Here is a 22,100-nt window from a genome sequence, read left to right on the forward strand (position 1 = left end):
AAGTATGTGATTCAGACAGAAAAAAGAAATCAAAGGAAGTCTTAAAAACATCTTAGCTAGTTTGATGCCATCTCTTACCTTCTCTTTTACAATGGCAGCCATATTTTTATGAGTGCATAAAAAGATAATGTCAAATGAAAATGGTTCCAGAAAAATACTAAAGAAATGCAGCAATACATGTCCAGACAGATATTTCCAGTTTTCTGATTAAAAAAAGTTCCACAGGGCAAGATTTCTAAATGATTTGGGTTTATTTCCATTCTTCTAAGACTCTGAACGCAGGTTCATTTTGGCAATGTTTAAAATAACTTAGAAGTCCTCCCTCCTCCTTCCCCCATCACATTAAAAAAACCAAGCATTATTTAAAGGGCAAGAACACTATTAAGAAGAAATAAATTATTTTAATAGTAATGATATTTCAACTTCATGCATTTTGAAGCTCACTATGAAAACCAAGTACTATGAAGAGTTTCTTTGAAATCCTTCAGACTCCTTCCTGTATGTATCCTTAAAAGAGTGCTCTCTCTAGGTGATGTTCCCATTCACTGTTCAATAGAAGATGACCTGAAAATACCTTGTGATGTTTCTAATTGCCACAGAAAGGACTCTTATTCATACAAGGGCAATACCATGTAATATATGTGAAAAAGAAATATAACAAAAAAGAAAGAAACAAAGCTGAAAGGGCAGAATCAGGATTAAAGTTGTCCTCAAAAGAGCATATGTACTTTACTATTAAATGAAACATAATAGGTCATAATAGAAAGATTTTACACTATTTTGATTTTCACTGGTTCCCAATCTTGTACTTTTCCTCAGTTTAATAACAGAGATTGCTCAGTGTCAGTATATTTACATTCAATGAACTACACTGTTTCTTATTCTAAATTTTTACTCTTTCTGCTTTAGTTTTTCTGACTCAAAAAAAAAAAAGTTGGACTTACTGGCTTTAAATAGAAAAAACAGGAATATAATCTGAAGATTACACTTTGTCAAAGCAAAATTTTACCTACATTTTTAGTTTACTTTAATTAACAGGCTCTTTTGAGTTTACATAATACACAGCAATTGAAGAACAGATAATCCTGACTGAACCTAACAGAAAAAAAAAAAAAAAAGAAATTAAAATAAATGCATGTCTTGCTTCAGGAATCACTTACCAAAATCTTTGTAAATTTTACTTGTTGAAAGTGATGAAACTAGAGGTAACTGTATGATTCACAGAGTTGACTCCACCGCTAAAACCAGCTACTATGTAAGTCAAAATTTTATTTTTGTATCCTCAAATCTAAGACAATGCATAATGATAAATGCATGAGTGATAACCTTAATACAAAAGGAAAACACCACACACTTGCCTAGTACAGTTTTGTGCTTATGACAAAAGCATCTAACATTAGTCTATCACAGCCACATATATTCTATATATACTATATATTTATATATACACACACATATATATATACATTATATATAACTCCAACTATTAACCTTCTTAAGCTTTACTTAGCAATGTAAGCAGTACAGGTATATATATATTATACCTATATAAGAGAAATTCTAAATATGTAATAATTCAAATATGATTATAGAGCATTATCTCAGTAGACACTGAGAACTGGTACAGAATGTGTCCTGCATCACCTGGGACTTTGTGTAAAACAGTATTTGCAGAATATTTTGAGATAAATCAGTCTGTAAATAGGAGCAATGCACCTCCTCTTCTTACATCACTACAGCCATGACATTTTTTCATTAAAAAAAAGAAACAGATATGGTCTTGCCAAATATGTCACGTCTTATTTTGCTAAACATTTATTTGTTGACTACCCATGTCTTCTCTGAAGTAGCAGTATATTATCCTGAAACAAAAGACCTGTGCAGACTTCATGTGCACCGCTATATAACATATTATGTCTAGCTTATATACATTTCAATATATTTAAGGTCTTCTTGGAAAGGCAATTAAAATAAATCTGAGGTTATAAAACCAATGGGTCCACCCAGGATAAAATATAGACTTTCACTGATTTGAATTATGAGCTTTTCAGACTACACAGTCTGGCTAGATCATAGAGAAATGCAATAAATAAAAGAAATTTGTGCCAGATCTTGTATACAATTGCTGGCAATGGCATTAACAAATAATTAAAACTAAATTCTTGTTACCTAAACTAATTTTTAAATTGATCTTAAGAGCACCATGGCATGTTCATGTGATTCCAGAATGCAAATTAAATTCTTAGTTAAGAAACTGGAACTTGTTAATTTTATTTCCTCAGACCTTTGTCCATTTTGTTAACATATGGAATACCTACTGCAATGCTAGTGAAATAAATTTGATTGTAAGACCAAAATCACTCTAGAAGCAAAAATGGAATCCAAGTTATTACTTACTGAAATATCCCACTGGATATGCTAGATAAATACGTCATAAAGTCATGAAATGTATCCAACGCGCCAGTCTGAAAACCTGAAATCAAAACTCACATGCTTCTTCTGCATTTATAAATATTGCTAGACTTCTGAATTTCTAAACTCTCCACCATGATACTAAAACAAATGCAGCTAATCTTGAAGCATCACCAGATAACTACGAAACTTCTGTCACTCTGTAGACAATCCTGAAACTCTTTGCTACACAACTGTATTTTGCTTCCTTCTCTATTTTCTCATTCATGAATCTTTGTTAGTTTACTTGTTTTGTCAGGATTATACCACATGGATGGCCAGATGATACCACCACAAGTACCACTGTGATAATGGTAACACTTCTACAGAGATTCATAAGGAGGTTTAAAAGCCTGCAATACCCAAGGTATTTACAAATGCTTTGGTGAAGGGAAAAGACAGAAAAATACATAGTTAAAAGCTTTAGTAAACCTATTTAAGCTAATAAAACTTCCTTAAATATGTTCATCAACAAAGCAATTTAAATATTTATGCCACCTACTTTTGATATGTCCACCATAAATCTCTATTTTTATTCTTTCTCCCTGAAAAAACCCCATGAGTAAACTACCTTATCAGATCCACAGAAAGGAAATTAACAAATTAATTTCTTGAGAATACAATTTCTATGTCTCCTTTTCATAAGTTTTGATGTATGTGAACTTAAATTAATGGAGTATTTTCAGACTATATCAGGTACTCAGACAAGTGATGTGTGTCAGTGGGGACAGTCAACCACATCCATAGATATTCATGGTTACTCACAGAATCTGATAAAATGCAACATCTAAAATTTGCATCATTCCAGCAAAATATACATTCATCCATTTGATCAAATTTGACTGAATATCCATTTTATTTGGCAATACCATAAAGGATACTTTGGTGTTAAAAAAAAATAGCGAAGTGCTTTTTTTATCAATTAAATACATTCTGACTTCATTTACTTTATTCCTGCACCTGGGATTTGCCCAAAATGTCATTACTGGGTGCCTTAGTATTGTGTAAGTACTTCAATTTTTTATGTTTAAGAAAAGCCAAACAACATTCTGTATCCTTAATTTAATTTTTTTGTCATTTTGATGGATGGCTTTCTCCTTCTGGCTTAACACCTTCTTTATGCTTTTAGCTGCGCTTTGTTTTTTCCCTCTGGGAAAGTAGCTTTTACAATTTCCACATTCAAGTAATTTATCCATTAAACTATCTACGTGTTTACATTCTATTATTTGCATCATAATCAAGGCTGTGCTTTTCATTGAGTATGTAAGAGCATTTCTTCAAGATATAAAACCAGATTTTGTCTTGCACCCTTTTTTATATAGAAGACCCTTTTTAAACATTTAAATGTATCCCTTGTTGAACTACAGTACTCAAAACTCACATTAACAAATAAACATTCTGTTATTTCTCTATCTTCTACAACTTCTAAAAAATAACGGATTTGGTACAACGAAGGTCATAATTTTCAAAATAAAAAGAAAAATCTAAGTTGACATGACTGTGAAACAAACCAATTTTTTTTCCAAATATGTGGAGATTGTAAATCTATTATTCTTGCATACACTGTCACATGCACTGTCATGACATGCACATGTCAAAAAAGATAGAAATAAAACCAAAAAAAACCCAAGTGATGTATAATATCATTGCTCACCACCAAGCAATGTCCAGCCCCTTCTCCAGCTGCAACTGGCTCCTTCCTGATAACTCTCCTGTGTTTGTACACTGGGAAAAATGTTCTAATATATGGAATATGCCTTTGCCAGTTCCTCTGGCATAGCCATGCTCCCTTGCAGCTATTTGAGCACCTTTTCACTATTAGAGCATGGAAGACTGAAAAGTACTTGACTTAGGGATGCAACAACTAAATCATATAGTGTTATCAACACTATAACAGTGTGTTATCAACATTACTATTATATTAAATCCAGAACACAGCATGTTAACTTTGTTATTGCCAAAACCAGGCAGTTTTGCTTTCACAGCAATTCACAAAAGTTTCAATAAGTCAGCTACTAGAAGCTGTAAATACACTCACTAAAAGTTTACTCTTATCTGAAACTACATCAATCAGCACAAAGTGACAACGAATGAAATAATGAAAGAGAATACTTATTCTGTCCAGTTATACCAGCATGAAGTCCTGATTAAAGGCTGGAACAAGATTTCTGAAGAAAACCTAAAACTTTTTTCTTTCAAAACTGAGGGAACAGAATACAAGGAAAGATCGTACCATGACACAGCAAGCTATGCAAATAGCAGTACAACTCAGCCTGTGTCAGACTCTTGCATAATCCCTTTTTGCCCAGGTCGTGCAATGTCCCAGATGGTACAGCTGGGAAATAATTTCTATATCCACTGTGCATGAATTAAACTCGTGTGTTATTCAGCCACTGTGTTGGTTTGAAACGTGGCTGGTTGCATTTGCCTTTTTTGTCAGCAAGGAAAAACAAAAAAACACAAATGAAATGTTATTCTTGGTTATCACTAGCCCACTGAAGTTTGAAATAACTAGTTGATATAATGAATGTGACACAGAAATTATAATTAATAGAATTTTAAATTCTGTTTTATTAACAAAAATGGAACCAGTAACATACCTCTTTTTTCTCTGTGAACTTCTTCTAAAAGTTTTTCTTGGGTTTTTATCTGTTTAAAGAGAGACTGATGTTCAGTCTCCTTTATCTGTGTAAAGTGCTTGAGCTGTTCTCGGCTTTGCAGCAAGTAGCACCGCAGCTTTTTTTCCTTACTTTCTCTTTCCTTTACCTCTTCACACAGCCACTGAAGCTTAGTCTACATTAAAAAAAAAAAAAAAAAAAAAGGTACAATAAAATGTAAAGAATTCTAATAAAAATAAGAGGCCATAAATGTTCACTGACCAAATTATCTTTGGAGTCACAGATTACTCATTTGTAGCTATCTGAATAAAAATAATAGAGGGCATTCAGATATATTAAGAGAACACAAGTTGATTTTCAAGAGACCCAAAAGACATGTTTTGGTTGATAACTGTGTGTATAAAGTGATTTTTTTTTATATTACTTTATTTCTTTTAAATCAGAAGCATGAATTTTCTAGGGTAGATATGGAAATTCACATTGAATTAGTGCACACATAGACACCAAGAGATAGGCCTTCCTTTCAGAATACCTTTTTCTCTCTATTTTAAGTTGACAAAATTTAAAGTATTTGTCCTTTCTAAAAAAAGTGACATCAATCCTTTCTAATTAGCAGAAGGTTCACTCAGAGGAGAAAAAGATCTCATTGATAAGGTTGTGATCAACATAGTGAATCTAGAAGTGATCAATTGGAATATTTTCACACGACCTATTTAAAACCAAAAGAAAATAAAAGCGGCATTTTAAGCAGTCATTCAATCTAAGCATCCCTCTAGCAGCTAAACAAACTTAGGTGAAAAATGTATGCAAAGTATTATTAGGTGCTCTTTGAAAGTTCTTTTCAATAATATGTCAGTGTCACTTTTTTAAATTAAGAAAATACTTCCTCCATAACATTTTTCCTTGATTCCAATCTTATCTCCATTATCTACAGTGGAAGTCTTTCTTGGTCTACAAGTCTTACACAGACCACATAGTATGAATCAACTATCTCTTGCATGCAAACATTTGCAATTTTTTTTCCTTAAGTCAATTCTCCTGTGGCTTTGACCTTTCTACATGAAGCAAAAATACCAGTTGTCTTCCACAGTTTGTGATCTATTTTGATCATGAGAAATTTGCTTATTTTAAAAGATACTGGGTAAGAAGTGTGCTATGTTCATGAGCTGAGGGAGCTGCAGTAAAGCTGCAAAATGAAAGGCAAGATTTATGAGTTACAGTCATCACCTTGAAGATGTTTTCAAGCATGTGTGCCTCCTCATTATAGGATTTGAAAGCTTCAATGGGGACAGAAAAATCATTCATTTCCAAGAATACAATCTAATACATTTTAGATTGAATAAATACCAGTCTTATTTAAAATAATTTCTAGCCTTGTGATAATGCTAGAAAGTTAAGAGAAACTTAACCTGCTGACTACATTCTCATACTTTACTTGTCTACAAAAATTTGAACCAGATCTATAGGCTATCACTGCTCTTATTTCAATGCCATTTTTGTGAAAACAACATTGCTAATTATTTTGATATAGAGATGGCTATTTCTTGTTGATAGAAACATTCGGAAAATCATTCTATCAGTTGAAATAACAGTCTGGAAGTGCCAGAATAATTGCTAAAGGAATGTTTTTGTATTTTTTCTTTTATCCTTGAAGTGCCATTTTAAATGGACTTTCAAATAAACCAGACCCATCCATTCACAGATTCACCCCCGCACTCAGCTGTTAGGGCTAAAAAGGACCTTATGGATCACCTAGTTCCAACCCCCTGCAGTGTGTAGAGACACCTCCCACTACACCATCAAATGCTGAATATTAGCTTGCTCAGTAAAATTTCAGGAGGTTTGACTATTACCTTTGCTTCTGCTAACCAGCGATGAGGATCATTCAGTACTGTTGGTGTAAGGGATATTGCCTATGAAAAAGCAGGTGACAAACAGACATAAAATGGGAATCAAGACACAGAGGGAAGAAAGTCTTTTCTGCTTACAGGAAATTCATCAAAGAAATGCATTTTTTATCAAGGAAGATTAAGCCTAGTGCTTGACTTCTCTCAATTCAAATATTAGTCCATCAAATTCCTCCTGCTTACCCAAGTTGCAACAGCAATTTCTTGAAGTAAAGGGCGAAACTTTATAGAAACCTTGGTAATACCTGAAGTTTTGGGCACAGGAACAATATTATAAAATAAATTTCTTACATTTAAAAAAATATTTATACCAGGACCACAAAATTAACTTTTTTTTCACATTAGCTGTCTAGTCAAAAATTCACATTCATCACTGGTTTAAGTTTACCAGTGATAAAAAACTAAGAACTGTATAAACAGGGATCTGCAAAACTTTATCCAGAAACCAAAAACTCTGCACAAGGTGAGGAGCAACTCCAAGAAGGCATGGCTCAATGATCAAAAATCTGGCGACTACAGCAGATTACAAAACTTAATACAAAAAAAGACCTATCTGTAAGGAGATGGAGGAGAAAGCTTGTTTGTCAAATACATTTTCTTAGAATTTTCATCTAGTTTTGTGCTGCAACACCCCAACTCCATCTATAATGGAGAAATGGTGTCAATCGTGAAAAAAATTGATTTTGAAAGCAGCCTAGTCCAATCCAATGACCAGGAACTACAAAGGATTCTCTGTTTAAACAGCAAGACAAAAAAAGCAATCTGAGTGTACTCTGGGTTGCAGCTAAGGCTAAAAAGCCACTAGATTACGCACTTTTAAGTGTAGCAATAAGCTGAGTCAGTCTGTTCTCTTTATTCTCAGAAATGTACAACGTTGATTGAAGAGGATTAGTAACGTAGACTCATATGGAGGGAGGAAGAGTGGTTTCTCTTCCTGAGGAGCAAATGAGAATGCTCAGAAGAAAAGCTACAGGGAGACAGGGGTTGCAGGACAAGTAGTAAAATAGCAAAAAAACCCACCAAACTGCGACAACAAGAAGCTGCCAGTTTCCTGAAAATTTAAGTGTGAACTTTCTGGATACAAGGACCTGCTCCTCAAAAGTGAAGGTTATAAACTCATTTCATTTTCAGAGCTTAGTTCTGTACATAAAAAAAAAAAACAAAGCATCCAAATGATTTTTTAACAGAAAAAAAAAAAAATCTTTCATTTTTTCCCAATTTTAAAAAAGCATTAAAAGCATTTAAGGTATTTCTTAAGGACTTCCCAATTCTAGGAACCTGGCCCAAGAAAACCTACCTCAAAATTTTGCCTAATAAAAGGTCCTTTCACACAAGCAAGAGGAGAACTAGTCAAAAAAAATAAAAAGAAAAAAAAAAAAAAAAAAGCAAGCAGAACCAATTAATGCATGGACAATTTTTCACAGTATTCCACTCTAACACCAAGCAATGTCCCTCTGTACCAGCTAAATATCCATAATTCTATTAGAATGATTATCTATGCAACAGTGACAACAATGCACAACAAGTTCTACTACAAACTTCCATTAAGAAGAGAACAAAACTTGCAGCATACATAAAACTTAGAATTACTTTGAATTTTTCCATGGACTCCCGAGAAAAGATCTCACACGCAGCATCAATTTCACTTCCTATCATGGAGAGAATGGATTTCTGTTCCATTTCTAAGTGACGCAGCTGATCTTTAAACTGCAGTCTGGCCTCACTCATCTTTCTCAAATGATCTTCATTGCTGATCTGCTTTTCCTGGAGTGAAAAAGGAGAAAACAAAACAAAGATAAATAACTGCATTAATAATATATGTCATTAGCCATGTATCTTTCAATCTTATAACCAGACCATACTCAGTCATGCTAAGTTCAACTCCCTACCTAGAAAAATAGTATTTTCTAATAGCACTTGTAACTTCCACCCTTGATTCTCCTTATTATCCTGTAAATCAGTTATGAAGAAACTGCCACCAAATCCAAACTCAACAATCATAAAGCGTATTTCCAAAGTGAAAAATAGATGTTCTATTACAAATCTCCTCATGAGTAGAAAGAGCCCAGAGCAGATACTCCCATTACTATCTTTTGCCCTGAATCTGTTCTAGGCCTCTAATCTCTATCGTCAGAAAAGAGATCCCAGAAGAAAAATTTTATTTGCAGTCAGTATGCCCTCAAAGGAAAACTACTCAAAGAATATCTCATAGGAGAGTGAGTGGCACTGAGGAAAGTATTTTCTTATCACCTAATGTCAGAAAGTTGATTAAATATGTTATATATGTTTTTAAAAATCAGATTTGCTTCTTTTATATCTTTGATAGAGCTACCATAAAACCAAACAAAACTGCTGCTAGATTACTCAAAATATTGAATTACGCATCATAAATAATACAGAAAAAAATTATCTTTTTTTTCACTTGAGAATAAGTGAAATTGAAACACACCTGTCTGCTGCTAAGATCAGGATGGTGTAATGGAGCAAAGGGAAAACATTTTAACAGGCAAATTCCAATGTGTGCAAATTCCACCAAGAATGGTGAGAAGAGCAAGGATTTCAGAAATTTATTAATTGTGGACCTCCACAATGACAAGGTACAATTGTTTGAATTGTTGGACAAGGTACAATTGTTTCCACTATTTGTTGGAAATCTTCCTATGCTGCTCTTATGAGACATCAGTGTGGAGTTAGGTAATGTCTAACACCCAAATTCAATGAATGAGATATATATGGAATCATAGAATCATTTATGTTGGAAAAGAACTCAGTTATCATAAAGTCCAACTAAAAATCCCATACTGCCAAGTCCATCACTAAACCATATCCCTGAACACCACATGTACATGTCTTTTGAACACCTCCAGGGGTGGTGACTATTTCCCTAGGCAGCCTGTTCCAATGCATGAATAATTTTTTCCTAATATCCAATCCAAATCTCCCCTGACACAGTTTAAGGCTATCTGTTCTTGTCCTATCACTTGCTAATTAGGAGACAAGACCAACATTCACCTTGCTACCTCCTTTCAGGAGGTTGTATATACATATACATATATATATATATACACATATATAGGTGTTACTTCTACTAGAAAAATAGTTTTAATGGTTTTAATATAGGTGGCCTACAAATGTGAAACAACCATACTTGATAAACAGCCTGATTTTTTCACTTAATTAATACAAAAACACTTGAGACAGACAGTAGTTATTTCAAACTGAAGAAATCATAAGATTTTTGAAGATGGACAGGTTCCAGTATTTCTGTACTATAAAGATGGGAGTTGAAATAACAGTTTTGACCTAGATCAGTATTCTGCAAGTAATAAAATTGTACTGTATATTTTTCAAGTGTAAGTATTCTGTTACCTAACTATTCACTGAATGTAGTCCATCACATGTCAAAGTTCATTCCCAAAGACCATGACTAAAAAAGAATACATAAACTTATTTTTTTATTTCTTATCTACTTGATTTTCTGAATGTGCCAACATTCCTTATCATTCTACATCATCCAGAGCCTACAGGAGAAAAGAAGTCACTAATGACTCAGAAGTGCACAGAAGGAAAAAGAAAGAAAGAAACCAAACACTTCCCATTATGCTCTGTTCCTTCACCTTTTATGAAAAAAAAATAAATCTAAGCTAGCTGTAACACCTGTCTCTTTGAATTAGTATTTGCATTAAGAACAGAATATTAAAAGCATAAAAAGCATGGAAAAGAAAGTACTCTGTAACACAATTAGCTTCTACTGCATTGCCTCAATTGTATGCTAGTATGAGATTTCTCAAGAGGTAGTATTATTTTCCCCATCCTAACATCCCTTTTGACAATCCACGAAACCAAAATAGCAAATATTCTCTTAAGTTAACCATTAATACAATTTTCAAGTCTCCATCTGCCTTTACCTTCAAAAGTTAAGGCCACAGGATTGCATGCTTAAAAGCTTTTCTCATCTTTTTCAATTTAGAGATAAGAGATGATTTTGGTATAAAAGGTGTCTTCCCAATATTAGGTGAGGTTGGAGCTAATTCATAACAGACTACAGAAGCCCATATACATTCCTATAAACACATTTTCTATATAATAGATATTATAGAACTAAAATGCCAACGTAGAAAAAAAAACATTTTCGGGTTTTCGTTTCAGATACTTTTTACTAGTTTGACAAGCTGAGCTTTTAAACCACTCCCTGATAATTTAGCAAGCTAAAGAAATGCCAGGTTTAACATTTTTCTAACTATAAAACTATACTATACTATAAAGGAAAACCCCAAAAACCCAAAAATCCTCCACCCCAACATTAGTCAGAATTTCTTTTACTATGCTTACATTGCATATCTACTTCAAATTACCTTTAAATTATTCATAGCTCCACTGCATCTTGAAAAAAAATGAATAAAACTAGAAGTGGTTGATTAAACATGTGTTAGTTACCTATATTAGAGATCAGGCAAGCAACAGTATTTATATTTCTAGTCCTAAATAATATTAGCAAATCTTTGAAGGGATACAGTTCATAATCCAGCCAAATCATTTTTGTCTTCTTTCATTCATATAGAAATCATGTACTATGGCACAACAGGGTACATTCTTTAATACATACATGCTGGGGTTTTTTAGGTTTACCATCTATTTCTATAATACATAATTTATTTTAGGTATTTTTCAGCAAAGAAACAAATCATGGTTAAAATCAGTTAATTGTACCTTTTTCTCCAGTTCTTGTTTTAGAAACTCACATTTCCGTTTCAGTTTTATATTTTCTTCCTCATTTTGGGTTAATTCTTTTGTCAATTTATCATACTCAACCTTTATTTTTTCCAGTTGTCGACACTGATTCTTGATTATGTTTTTCTCTTCTAAAAGTTCCATCTGATGGTAAAGGGTAAACAGATAACAATGTCACTGTATGGGTTATTTCAAAACACACCCAAACTCTAAAGTTTTAAATCAGTGGAACACTACTGCAAAATGATTAATGTAAAAAATTAAATTAAGTGCTACTAGGTGCAATTACTTATCTGAACATGGAAAACATGCATCACAGATCTGTAGAACCATACAGTGTTTTAAAAGTAGAAAATAGAAGTCTCAGATTCTTTATTTCAGCTCTGCTACACTCATCAGCTTACATCACCCTGAGAAGCCTAGTATTTATGCAGCTTTTCCATTACTAAAATAATTTGGAATCAGAAAGTCTAAAACTATAATTTAATTTCAGGAAGCAGTACTAAATTTATAGCTGCAAGGAAACAACAGCAAAGATTTAGTACTTTTAAGTTCTAGAATTGTGTGGGTTTAGTGCTATTATTTTGTGCGATTAATACTACTCATGAAACTTTGCAGAGAAAAATGAAGAAAGCATAAGGATCTAGAAAGCCCCAAAGGAATGAGTAAATAACATATATTTTTTCCCATTGAAAAAAATAACTGACTGAAAATGAAAGATTTGAGAAATGCTTGATAAATATCTAGAAAATTTAAAAAAATACAATGCAGGAAATTAACACACGCATTACTCAAAGCCAGTTTCACATTAGTTGAAGTGTGGGATGCAGTTAAAAAAATAAACTTGTAAAGTAAATTTCTGAGGAAAAGCAAAAATGCTATTTCCCAAATACACTGTAACTTCTATGAGGAAGAAGGATAAGGAGAGAAGTTTTATGAATTCATTTAGACACTAAATCTAGATACTAATCTAGATACTAATACTAGATACTAGACACTAAACAGATTACAAAAGCTTCCAAAAGACAATTTGGGAAAGAACTTTGGCAACCACAGTCTATAATGACTTAAGACCACAAAGACAAGCTTGCAATGCTCAAAACATTTTCTGTGAATATGCATATAAAAATCAACTTTTCAGTTCCTACTAAAGGTAATTGCATTATAATATCTATGCAGATGGAGACAATCCAAGAAAAAATCCCTCACCTACATTACCCTTGAGACACAGAAGTCAAAGTTAATACTTATTAATTTCCAGTACAGACAAGGTACATATGACTACAATTTAATTGATCTTTATTGAACCCAATTTCAACATTTAATAATCTTCAGGAAAAAATGGATGGCACAATTGGAAAATGTACAGAAAGCAATTAAAAAATAAATATACACAATTTTATATGTATATATACATATCTCTACAAAACCTTAGATTAAAGATTAATACTTCAAATACTTCCATACTGTCAGGCAGTAGGAAATTTTGTATGTCATCATTCTAAGAAAACAAGCATGTTTTTAAAGCAAATGAGAGTATGTATTAAAATTAAGGGACAGATACAGAGCTCCTGAGCACATGGCCAAATGGGGACCACTAAGCAAACCACTTGAATTCCTATGCCTAGCGTGTCAATCCTTTTAAATACCAAATAAGACATCATAGAGACATTGGTTGGGAATCATTTAGGATGTTCTAACAAGAACCAAATTAAAAGTTTAAGCATCAGAATCTCAGTAATGAAACAGTAAGATCCTTCTTAACACTAGCATCTCAAAAAACTCTATGTTCTTCTCTAATTCTATTGCATCATACAATATTTTTATGGTACCTTCCCTACTACCCAAAAAAATCCTTAACTACTTAATAGTTTTTTCAATCCAGTGCTGCACTATAGAAAACCAGGCAAAAGTGAGGCAGAAAGTACCATACAGAGGAGGCAAGAGAGGAAAGAACAAAAAAAATTGAAAGTCACTTCATTTTACAATCTATGCAGAAGTTAGTTCTCTAAACACAGGACTCTGTACCCTTGATTTCCTGGAAGTAACTCATAAATGCATCCACTTTTAAGTTTAAGGCTTTGGATCCTACAAATGTATTAAATTTCCCTTCACTCTTCAAGTCTCTCTCAACCAACCTTTATTTTTAAAGCTTGAACTAGCTTTGGACAGGATATGTATATTCCTTTCCAAAAACAGTTACAAGGTTGGACACAGCTGAGGCATAAATAAGGTCAATTATTACTGTAACAGTAAAAGATAGCTGGTTGCTAGATACAAAATCTTAGCAACCTGAAAAAAAAACCACTAGTAGGTTAAAAAACCACAACTTTTTCTGTTGGATTTCCCTAAGCACTACTCTAACAATAAAATACTAAAAAAAAAAAAAAAAGAAGATAAAATTTATGTATGTATGTTAAGTTTACCTTAATTTGGAAGAAAAGTATGTCCATAAAATTGAAATCCAAATGCAATGTAATGATGAGTTCAGACAAAAAGTAACCAAATCACCTACAGGATGACACATTCTTATAAGATCTTCCTAGCGATGCATATGACTTTCTATTTTGTTTTATTTACAGTCCCTCAATCAAGAGAATCTTGTGCATTATCATTTTGTATACTTCTAAAAAAATTGCCTACCCTAATATCTTAGAAACTTTATCTCCCTTAAATCTTCTGCTCTTAAACAATATATGTAGATTTAGGATTCTGGGGAAGTCATGGAACTTTAAATGAAATATGGAAGTGAATTTCTTTAATACTCTGTTTAGGTTTAACAATCAGTAAAAATAAAAAGGTCCTAACTCTAGGATTTGCCATTTCATGGAAAAACACAATCACAATCAACTTATTTTTTCTTATTAGCATGCAGAATACAATTTCCTTCTGTCCACTTGGTATCAAAGATACACTCTTAATTTCAATGTCATTGCCAAAGTAAAAACTACTTTTGGACAGACCACTTAAATAACACTATACACACTAAAAATTAAGTCTCCAGTGTTAAGCATTGCTGTCAAAATGTTTAATTTTAATGATCCTCCTACTAACAACCACCTAGGGTTTTTTTTATTGCTATATTCACTTAAAGGTTTCTATGTTACCAACTGCTAAAGTATTATTATCAAGTCATGAATGATAACTAAATAAAAAAATAAAATAAATAACTAAACACTAGTCCCAACAGAAATCCCTGAGAGACACCACTTATCATTGCTGTACATTGGGACTTCATCTGGACTCTGAGCCATTGATCACAACCCTCTGAATGGGACCATTCAGCCAGTTAATCATCTATCAAACAGTCCACCCATAAAATCCACCTCTCTCCAATTTAGAGAGAAGGATGTTGTGGGGCACTGTGTCAAATACCTTACAAAAGTACAGATAAATGATGTGTGTAGCCCTTCCCTTGTCCCCTGATGTAAGCACTCCAGCAGCAGAAGGCCACCGGGTTGGTCAGACAGGATTTGCCCTTGGTGAAGCTGTGCTGGCTGTCCCAAATCACCTCCCTGTCCTCCATGTGGTTCAGTGTAGCTTCTAAAAGGTTTTGCTCCATGATCTTCCCAGGAGCAGAGAAGAGGCCGACAGGTCAATAGTTCCCACAGCTCTCCCTTCTACACTTTAAGAAGATGGTGTCCTGGGGTGACTGTAGGGTACAATGCTTTCCCCTTTCCAGTCACCTGGGACTTTACCTGCCTGCTATATTAAAATGTGACAGCATTGTATATTTCCTTTTATCTTAATCATAGACATATCTGCTTTACTTTTTTTGAACTAAGGTTTTGACCTAAATATGTACTGTTACATTTTTTACTCAAAACTTCAAACTTTTACAATGGCCTGCAATAAGATGTGTGTTAAGTGCTTTAAAGCCCATGCTTTATTACCTTCATCATTCAATGGCAGGAGCTGTGTGTGGGATGTGTGGGAGGGGAGGGGAAGTCTGACATTGGAATTCTTCACAACAAGTACCTTTAGCATTCTTATCTGAGCCTCTGCATCATCTTTTTCTTGTTTAAGGAGTTTTCTGAGTTCTTGAACATTTTGTTCATGTTTGATTTTCACATTTTGTAGCTCTGATCTAAGATCTGCCAACTCCTGTTGGTGAGTTTCTCTTTCCATCTTCAGCTGCCTGTTAGCTGAAATCATCTCTTCATGATTAGATCCCTGCTGTTTCTGGAGGTCTGAGAGGCTCTTAAGTAATTCCTTTTTGGCTTTCTCCTCTTCTGCTATTCTGTTTGTTAGTTCCACGCGAACAGCGCTTAAATTTTTTACATCTGCTTGCATTTCCAGGAGTTGTTCTTGGTCTTTTTTATGAAATAAATTAATAGTTGCAAGCTCTGTCTTCAAGTGTTCCTTCTCAGCTTGCATTTGATTTTGTAGAAAGACTTGTTTTTTCAACTCATTCTCCAATTTTTTTACAGTACCTTGAACTTCTTTGATCTCTTCTTCAAGAGATACCTGATGTGACTGCATTTCATTCAGTTTTACCTCTTTACAGTGGAGGAGTTCTTCCTGCTGGGCTCTCTTTGTAAGCACATCATCCAGCTCTTTCCGCAAGTTTTCTATTTGGTTTATAGCTGAAAGAAGCTGACTTTTGAGATCATCTTTGTCTTTGAGGGCCTAGAAAAGAAAAAAAAAAATTCATTCTGATCTGAAGTAATTAAAGACAATTGTTGGAAGGATGTCCTTAGACATCAGGAATGTCTATGGAACAATTAGCATATGTATGTGAAAATAAAAAATTTTTGCTTGGTATGAACCCAGTTCAAATGTACTCAGTGTTTCTTTAAATTTACACACAGATCATGTGCAATCTCAAACTTGGACTTCTCCTTAAATTATCTAGCCTTCTAAGTAGGGATAGTTTTGGTTAATTCCCTGCTTCTCACGCTCTCTCTCTGCAGACTGAGAGGTGTTTCTTTATTCCTCCATATAGCAAGATGGAGAAAATGAGGTAATAGAGTAATGCAGCAGCATACAGAGATGACTACTGGATATATACACTGTACCTATAGTCCATTCCATATGGTGATTTATTTCGTTAATTTTCAAAAATATTGCATAAGAAATATACCAACTTTAACTTATTTTTGAAATTATGCACAGTAGATGAATTAGTAGCAGTTAAAAGCATGGTTCACTTACGCATCAAAACGAAGAAATATCATTTCCAAAAAAAAAAATCAATCAAATGCAATAAAAATTCCACTGTTTTCCTAGGATCATAAGGATTTGGGTGTTTTTTCTAATACTGATATATTTCATGTTAAAATTACCACAGAATTACAGAATGTGTAAGCTTGAAAGGACCACAGTGGGTCATCTGGTCCAACCTCCCTGCTCAAGCAGACTTATCCAAGAACACAGGCACAGGATTGCATCCAGATGGTTCTTGAATATCTCCACTGAGAGAGGCTATGCAACCTGTTTGGGCAATCTGTTTGAATATATCAGGTTCTTTAAACTGACTTAATAAATTTTACAGTAAATTTTACTGAGCATTTTTCACCAATTCCACAAGCAACACACATTTCTTAAGGATATAGCAAAATTACTTGAAATAATTCAGAACAAAAAGGCAATTAGGGTTAAAAGTGCACAGTTAAAAATAATAAAACAATCTGCAATTATCAAGAATAAGCAATGCAAAGCAAAATACAAATATAATAAATTGAGGACATGGACTGATGACCATCATGCATTTTTTCAAAAAACCAAACAAACTACCAAACAAAAAGACCCTCCTAAACCTATTTTGTAATTCTACTTGAAGGATTTGGCTAAAAAAACCCAAAACATCACCAAAAACAAAACAAAAACAAAACTCCAGTAAAATTTCAAACTACAACCCATGAGTTACTTGCTTTGAGTATGTTTTCTATATTCCATAGCTAAAAGGACATACATGTCAAAAGATGTTAGAAACTCCACTGTCAAACAATATTACAGACAACCACATGGGCAAAACTTCAACCAAATTATCCCAGTAACTCCAAAAGAATGAAACCTAAACAACTTTTCTATAGCCCCTCCATTGTCTGCCAATATTTCAAAAATCTCAAAATTGCAAGCTATGATTGCAACCCAGTTTTGAAAATTTTCTATCAACCCTTTGAAACCTTCTAACAGAAATCAAAGACAGCAAATTGCCATTTCTTCCTTTTCCTTATTGGTTTTACAGAATTTTGTCTCAGGTGTTAATTGTCTATATTTCATAGCTAGTTAAATTATGTTCTCCTAGTTATCTCAAGTTCATACTAAATGCTGCATCTAGATTGATTATATCTCTATAAGTAAACTGTTTCCAGCTTTATACTGAGAACATGAAACATTGTTTGCACTTTTTTCTCCTTCACAATGACATACAGTTTATTTGATCTTTCATATCTTAAAATAAAGCAACTTTCTTCACCAGTGACAGTTACCTCAAACTTGTTAGCAGGATGGTCACAACCTTAAAAATAAGAACAAATACTGACAGTATTTCTTAAATGGAGCTCAAGCACTGCATTTAGCATGTGAATATATTTGCAACATAAAAAGTGGTAAAATCCATGTCAAGGAGTCTTAACTAACAAAGAAAATTTCAATGTGTACAGTGTTATCAAGTGCCTCTACAAAGACCATTTGGAAAGCAGTTTAAGTCACAGTTTGCATAAATAAACTCCTTCTCTTCATCTTTAAAACAAAGAGGAAGGGTACAAAAAAAAAAAAAAAATATCAACCAATCTTACCTGACTATTCTTGTCCATCAGCTCACTGATAGTTTGATTTTGTTTTTCTATCTCACGATCAAGTTTCTTACACTTCAGTTTCCATTGGCGGATGGTTTCCTGGGCTCTCACTTTCAAATCTTCTCTTTTTTTCTCAATCTCCAGCCTGAGTGCCTCTGAATGCTTGAATTCAGTGAGATACCGTTCTGCTTCCTTGGTACTCTCTTCAACCTGTTGAGCTAACTCAGCAGACTGGAGTTCAGTTTGTCTACGTCCGTTCTCACAAGCCTTGTAGCAATTCTGTATCTCCTTCAGCTGGTCCAGCATTTTTTCCTGCTGCTTCTCCCTGTTTTCCAGGTCAGATGTTAACCCCTGGAATCATCATAGCAAAATACAAACTTTCTCTAAAGATATGCAGTTTGAAACTTTATCAAACAACATATAGTGACATTAAATCACATTTTTATTTAAAATATGAACAGCATAAAAGATCTGCTTGAATATCAAGGAAAGCCCTGTTAGCCCAGAGAATCTCTCTCCCTCGGAAATGGTAAAGAACTTTAACACAAGACATAAAATACATACTACTCAATGCTTTCTGCATTTTTTCCTCTTCTAGTGGTTCTTGTTATTTTTCTGCATTGTATGTTTGAGATCAGTCATTGGCCATATATGATACACTATACAAATAAGAAATAAACTAAACAGTAAGATATAAGGAGATTAATGTAAACAGATGAGAGGAAAATGAGATTTGGAAAGGAAAAACCAGCATTCACCACAACCACAGTAATTTATAGTATACGAGCTAGTTGTTACCCAGTTTTATATTGGTTGCCTTTATGAGAGCAATGTGCTAAATAAAGGTATATTTGATAGCACTGAATACAAAGAGAATACAGCAGCTTGGCAAATGCTTCTGAAGCAAAGTGCAAAGATGTTTGAAAATGTAGGAGGCATATACAAGCCTTTCAAAAATGAATTAAATTGAAAACACACCTTTTAAAAATAAAAGGTACTGCATTTCTCAAATCATATTTCTCTGAACATAAGAACATTCTCTCATAAGAAACTCAGGAAAAATAGCATCCATATACCTTCTGGAAGGATGTGCTCAGAAATCAGTTTTTGATGATATGACAGCACAATTATATTTTACCAAGATCATCAAGCAGAAGTTCACATTAGTATTCTGCATTTTGGGCCTACTTAGACTGCTTTCATACCATTCAGTCTTTTCATTAATGAAAGATGAATTTGAATAGACCTATAGCCAAACATATTATCAAGCCTCAGGGGATTGAAATACTTTGGAGATGAGGATTAGATTTCAGAATGACTGAAAAAAACTGCGGATGTAGCCCAAAATGAACAGACTGCAATTCAGAATGGACAAGGGAAACTGTAAGTAATTGAAAGTATTTTATCTATCAAAGAACAGGCAACTTTACAGATGGATATAGAATGACTATTTAGACAAAGATACTTCCAAAAGGTTGGGGGAAGGAGGGAGACTTGGGTTTGTTGGTAAAGGCTCTCCCCTTGTCAGTTTGGTTTTTTTTTCCCCTTCCAAATCAGGCAAACACCGTCTGGGAGGCAGTAAATTGTACCGATCTCTTCAGGATAGTATTTGCTGTGCTAAAGAGATAATCAAAACAAGCTCACAAGTTACAACTAGTAAAATTGTAATCAAAACAAGCTTAATTTCCAATGAAAACAGATTATAATACTTCTTTAAAGACAAAGATTTGAGTATAGCAGAAGTTAAAAATAGCCTCATAAAATACAATCAGATATTACATTTACTGTTCCACAGGTTTTCTAAAATAGGTCATGATTTTTTCCGTCATGTGATTACACATACAACTATCATCTCCCATTTCATGTCCTTCTGGAGACACCATAGAGGATGTCAAACTAAATTGATGTAGTACTCAACAATGCATCATTAAAAAATAGTTTTTTTATATTTAATTTCCCCAGAGTACACACTTCACTAACAAAACTACAGTGCCCACAAACTTTTAAATGAAATACGAGTCTAGCCTAAACTCAGAAAATAATGTTCAATTAACTGTAAACATTCCTCTTATTGTGTAAAAGTAAATCAACCTCCAACTTATTGATTTGTAGTATAATAAAAAAGAGGAACATTTGTTTTAGATACTTACTTTGAAGCGCAACTAATTTATCAACATGAACTATTTGCATGAGGAGGAGAATTGGATTTTGACATGGATGTACCAATATAAATGTGACTTTTAATGTTTGATTTTTACCATATATGTAAATAAGGTAAATATTAGAAAAGAGTTGGCACTTTGCTTAAAAGAGTTAAGCCAGCACAGACCCAACATTTGAAGTCAGCATCATAGCAAGTCAACATTTCATGCAGCCAACCCTGTAAAGCAAGAGGATACAGGAAGTATCTCCACACTGTTTCTGCGTCACAACCGGAGTCCCAAGTGTACTGATTGGTACTTCTGAATTCCTAGTTGATGTATGATAAATGTGTATCTCTGTGGTAACATGGGTGCAGTTGCCAAAATTCTGTCTGATCGATAAGGGCTTGCGCTACTGGCATTAAATTGGCTAGTAGTTACTTTTTCTTCTACAAATGAAAAAGTAAATTTTATTGAGAATATGTATCAATATTTATACGACTGACAGACCTATGTCACTGAAGAATTCTAAAAACATGATTCTCAATAAACATATCAATAATTTTTCCTCAGAAAAACTGAAATATTTTAATAAACTGTTGTACTGGACAATACTATAAGAATACTAATACCAAATTCAAACGAAGAGTAGTTCGTAAATCAAACACATTCCCAGGCACAAGAGTTTAAAAGCACTTATGGAGAGGTACTGCATCTTTATAATTAGTGCGCTTTGTTTATTTCTTAGTCATAGTTAAATCTCAGTAACAGCCTCATATCTATACGGCTTCATGTAGAAAAATGTATTTAAGATAGTTGTATACATTTGGAAGATCTCACAGCTGCACCCTTAGGTAAACTAAGTAAACAGTAGCTGAAATAAATATTAAATTAAATTAAATTAAATTAAAAAGTTATTTTAAGATTGAACTCACTTCTAAACATGAGCTTAAGAATACATTTTAACCTTTTTCATCCTCTCCATTTTACATCACACTAATTTTATGGCAACTGTTGGAGGCTGAATGTTCAACGCACACAACTCAAATTGTTGCAAACAATGATATTTTAATAAATCAAAAGAAATTTCTAGTATTACATGTACATCAGAGGCAAGTTAGATCCTCCCCACTAAACAAAGATAAATTACACCCAAGTCAAACATGACTGGTCACTTCCAACTGGGAATCAGACTATCTGACAGGAGCAGCTGTTAGAATAGGCTTGACAAAATGCTTTGTTAGTACACAAGTTTAGAAATTCACATCCTTGCACTCCTTGATGTCTCATTAAAAGAAAAACAGACTAGCTACTTTCCTGTTACTGCCCCTGTAGGAGAAAGGCAGTGGGAAGCAGATAAGAAGTACAAAGTATTTTCTGTTGAGAAAATGAGGGAAGTCAAAATTTCTAAATCAGAGAAATGACAATGACCCCAACTGAGCATTCTTGCATGAGTATTTCAGGGCAGGAAATTAGCATTATAAAATCATTCTGACCCTTAAGAAAGCA

The 22,100-nt window shown here is 33.6% G+C and overlaps 1 protein-coding gene across 1 annotated transcript in view; it reads right to left on the reverse strand.

Moving 5' to 3' along the window:
• The window catches only part of CEP128 (centrosomal protein 128), a 95,779-nt gene that overhangs the window by 43,199 nt on the left and 30,480 nt on the right, over nt 1-22,100 (reverse strand). Inside the window, exons 14-19 of the mRNA XM_058827577.1 lie at nt 18,451-18,801; nt 15,686-16,336; nt 11,687-11,851; nt 8,567-8,740; nt 6,923-6,982; nt 5,052-5,244 (exon numbers count right to left, since the gene is read on the reverse strand). Coding sequence (XP_058683560.1) covers nt 5,052-5,244; nt 6,923-6,982; nt 8,567-8,740; nt 11,687-11,851; nt 15,686-16,336; nt 18,451-18,801 — 1,594 coding nt within the window. The remainder of the gene's footprint in view (nt 1-5,051; nt 5,245-6,922; nt 6,983-8,566; nt 8,741-11,686; nt 11,852-15,685; nt 16,337-18,450; nt 18,802-22,100) is intronic.

This window comes from Poecile atricapillus, chromosome 1, assembly GCF_030490865.1.
Source record: "Poecile atricapillus isolate bPoeAtr1 chromosome 1, bPoeAtr1.hap1, whole genome shotgun sequence".
NCBI lineage: Eukaryota > Metazoa > Chordata > Aves > Passeriformes > Paridae > Poecile > Poecile atricapillus.